Source organism: Ascaphus truei, chromosome 5 (assembly GCF_040206685.1).
Source record: "Ascaphus truei isolate aAscTru1 chromosome 5, aAscTru1.hap1, whole genome shotgun sequence".
Lineage (NCBI taxonomy): Eukaryota > Metazoa > Chordata > Amphibia > Anura > Ascaphidae > Ascaphus > Ascaphus truei.
The window spans coordinates 55,870,581-55,874,768 of record NC_134487.1 but is presented as its reverse complement, the minus strand read 5'-3'; the positions used below and the strand labels follow the sequence as shown (position 1 = coordinate 55,874,768).

General features: G+C 37.2%; 1 protein-coding gene across 4 annotated transcripts in view; it reads left to right on the top strand.

The window, feature by feature from the left end:
* LOC142495001 (transcriptional regulator QRICH1-like) overlaps window positions 1-3,556 on the top strand; it is a 35,222-nt gene extending 31,666 nt beyond the window's left edge. For all 4 annotated transcript variants that reach the window (XM_075599837.1, XM_075599834.1, XM_075599835.1 and 1 more), the window contains 2 exons: window positions 173-263; window positions 3,157-3,556. In XM_075599837.1, coding sequence (XP_075455952.1) covers window positions 173-263; window positions 3,157-3,346 — 281 coding nt within the window. In that variant the 3' untranslated portion in view covers window positions 3,347-3,556. The remainder of the gene's footprint in view (window positions 1-172; window positions 264-3,156) is intronic.
* Window positions 3,557-4,188: the final 632 nt, after the last annotated feature.

The window sequence follows — 4,188 nt, the reverse complement described above, 5'->3', positions numbered from 1 at the left end:
AGGGTTGGGGGTCCCTCCGAATTTCACATAGGGTCCCTTAACCAAAAAAAGTTGGCAAACACTGCATTAGCGAGAACAAATGGATAGTTGCAGTTACATGTTTCATACTGAAGCCCAATTAAGTAAACTTTGATTTGTTTAAGTGTGTTTTTTTTTTTGTTGTTTAACCTAGTCACAGAAGAAACCTATGTGGAACAACTTGAAAACCCTGATAACCCATTACAGTGTCCCATCAAGTTGTATGACTTTTATCGCTTTAAATGGTAAGAGTTTCACTTGTTTAATTTTTTTGACACTTTAGTGTTTGTCATGTCACAATAATAATTAATTTAACTTTTAGTATGAGCACACAGCTTATTGGTCTACAAAGTTATTGCCACCTCACAGATTTGTATTTGTTTAGTACTGTGACGGGGAAAGAAACACTCCCCTGTTTTTTTTTTGTTTTTTTTGGGTTGGGGGGTTACATTGGCACACTGGGGCTGAGCCTGGATTTCTAGCTAACCTGGAACTGCAGAGCCAATGTCTCTCGTTCCAGGTGCCCTGAATTTATTTAACCATGTTGATACATGTAGATCTATATCCGGCTAAAGCTGAATACTGCTTATTGGATCCATTGCTGCAAGTCTCTCTGTGTTGTGTAGCTAGTAAGATCTGACTGCCGTCCCTGCTTGTGAATTCCATAACTGGGATAGGAGGGCTGTGAGGAAATAGATTTCCACTCGGCGGCTTTTATTTTTTTATCGTATTCTGTTTCTTTCAAATAAACCACTTGACTTTTGTTTAATATGAGCCGAATGTCCAGCCTCTCACTACCCTACTATTAAGATGAATAGGTCAATTACTACTCTTTTTATGGTGATCAAAATATGATAAAGCCATTACATTCACCATTTTGCATTATTCTGAAAACTTCTGTATTTCTTCAATGGAGTTTTTCAAAGCACGTATCTGTAATTTTAAATGCAGACTATACTATTTTAATAATGTTAATAGCTTTATTTTGCTCTCGGGAACCCTATGAGATACCTTTTGATTTCTGACACTGTCAGAAATAACTGTTTGTTTGCCATTGGAAGGCTGATATTCATTATGAATCATTTTGACTCCATTTGGTCAGTACATTTATATTTTTTCTGTGCTTCCTCTGTTATATAAATATGTGTATGTATGTGCAGTGGTCGACAAATCACCAAAAAATCTACTCGCGGAACAATAAAAATCTACTTGCCACCTAGTACCAAACGTGTGCTGCTTGGGCCAATAGGAGCTCGCCACAATCTTAAATCCACTCGCCCGGGGCGTGCAAATGTATAGGTTTGTTGAACACTGTGTATGTGTAAATAAAAAACGGGACATGGACCTTTTTGTACTTTCTTAAGGTGTTGGTTTTATAATGAATATCAATCATATTCTGCCTTTCAGTAGCATTAATAAAAGAATGACTTGTATATGCAGGAAATAAGGCTAACTGGATTATATTTTGAGTTTCTACACTTGTGAAACTGTTTAACATTTGAGGCTGTATTTTAAAGAAGTGTAAAACTTTCTTTTAAATTGGTCAATATAGATCTTTTCCATATATAGAGAAGAGAAAATGAATAGTATTAAGTTTCTGTGTAGCCCTGAATGAAATTTGGCAAGCCCTGGTAACTTCTATTGATTATGAAGAGTTCTTTGGTCTTAAAAGAATTAATGACCATTGTGCCTTAAATGTTTCACATTTCTATTAAAAATGGCCCACATTTACTACATGCTATTCTAGAAGACACCGCCTGGCACCAGAAGACACAATTGGTTGTCTGCTAGGTGTCTTCTGAAATAGTTTCCAGTTTGTAGGGGAGCGCATACATGTAGAAAAAAATCAAACGCACCACAAATGGTGCTATATGTCTGACCAGGAAAACAATCTTTTTCCAATTCTTGTGAAATTTGTACTTGACAATTTCACTCTTTGGCAAATCCCATGAAGGTATCTTTATATAGTAGAACCTCAAATGATCCCCAAGATGTAGCAGGCAGGTGACACTATTCACCGGATCAGACCTTGATAAAGTAATGCAGACTGGTACAAAGGGATTTATATATAAAAATCATAGATAAAACACACTCACATTGATTCTGATCTGCAAAAGCATTTCGATCAACAAACAAGACGCCGGGGGCTGAAGGCTAGAACCTGTTTCCTCTGCTCCAACTCTGCTTGGCTCACGTCTCCTCCCTCCGCGCTTGCGGTACTGGATACCCGGATGTTACGCTGGAGCGGAGTCACCTCAGGAAGGCTGGAGATACTGCATACAGCGTCCTGCTTCTTTCATCAGGAGTCCTGATGAAAACTTTGAAAGTTGAAACGCGTTGTATGGCAAAGAAGCAGGACACTGTACGCAGTATCTCCAGCCTTGCTGAGGTGACTCCGCTCCAGCGCAAGCGCGGAGGGAGGAGATGTGAGCCAAGCAGAGTTGGAGCAGAGGAAACAGGTTCTAGCCTTCAGCCCCCGGCGTCTTGTTTGTTGATCGAAATGCTTTTGCAGATCAGAATCAATGTGAGTGTGTTTTATCTATGATTTTTATATATAAATCCCTTTGTACCAGTCTGCATTACTTTATCAAGGTCTGATCCGGTGAATAGTGTTACCTGCCTGCTTTCATCTTGGGGATCATTCGTGGTTCTACTATATAAAGATACCTTCATGGGATTTGCCAAAGAGTGAAATTTGTAAGTACACATTTCACAAGAATTGGAAATAGATTGTTTTCCTGGTCAGACATATTGCACCATTTGTGGTGCGTTTGTAGGTGGAGTGCATACATGTAGAAAAAAAACAATCTGGAAACTTGAAACACGTGGATTGAGGAAGCAATGATCTGTGGGGTTAAAGCTGCAAACCATATTAGTCTGTATATTTTCTTATTATATTTATAATCACTGAAGTCACTATCACTGATGATATATAAGTTCAATACTTTATTTAATTGTTATCACTTTTAATCTGTTGCCTTATTCTAATACATCACATAAATATTTCTAAGCGCCACTTTATTGATATATATTTGTTTAGCAGTCTTCTGATATAGCACTGTTTAGTAAATATGGATTTGATTTACCGGATTCTCATAGAGGTTCATCGACGAGCAAGCTAATTCCTTATTTTTGTAGTCCTCAGGGGGCCAGAGGACCCACAGATGCCTTCTACTTGGTTCCTGAACCAGTGGTAGCACCGAATAGCCCCATCTGGTACTCTGCACAGCCTGTGAATGAGGAGGTGATGGAGCAAATGTTAACCCGAATATTGCTGGTTAAAGAGGTCCAGGAAGCACATGCTTCATCCCGCATTTCTGCGTACTAATCACATGACTGTATATAATCCTGTTACCAGAAATTTGTAGATACAATTTGTTTGTAAAGCATGATAAAGTTGTGTAGATTCTGTACTTTATTCCACAGGAATAGCGGATGGCTTTGGGTATGCAAAGCATTGACAGACCACAATCTATGTTTATCTGTTTGCAATGTACAAAAAGCACATTTTTCGGATTAAATATGTTATTTGTTTTGATCTAATTTATGCTGACACTATTTGGAGCACTAATATAACAGTGCTGAAAACACTTGTACGGGGTTAATTATAGTCACCCCACATAGCATTCATAATTTAAGTTCTGTAAATATTTTGCTTTGTCCAGCTACTTTTCATATAAGCAAGTGCATATCAGGTCAGTTCTTACACAGTCTTACAATTCAAAAATATGTACCATGTGAAAGACTACGTATGGAATTACAGTTCGTTTGTAACAAGCGCTTAGCAATTGTATAATTTATTAATCAGTTTAGTGCAATGCAGCCATAATCATGTTAATGAAACATGCTGAAATTATGGAATCGTACTGTTTTTCCTTTATAAAAGGATAATGCTTCCATGACTAGCCTACTTGCATAGTAACAGATTTCAAAGGAAACAAAACTATCTTTGAAAGAATACAGACATTCTAACTCTTCAGAACTTTCTGTCTAAATGTAGTAGAAAGATGAAACACTATCTTTTGGTTTTACTTTTTTCTGTTTTTTTTTTTGTTTGTTTTTTTTACCTTTTTTCCTTCTTTTTTTTTTTGAAATGTAAACTGGGGTCATAGGAAGCTTCAAAATTGTTGGATTATTTCCAGCTTTTGTGTTTGATGTTGTGGGTGTAAT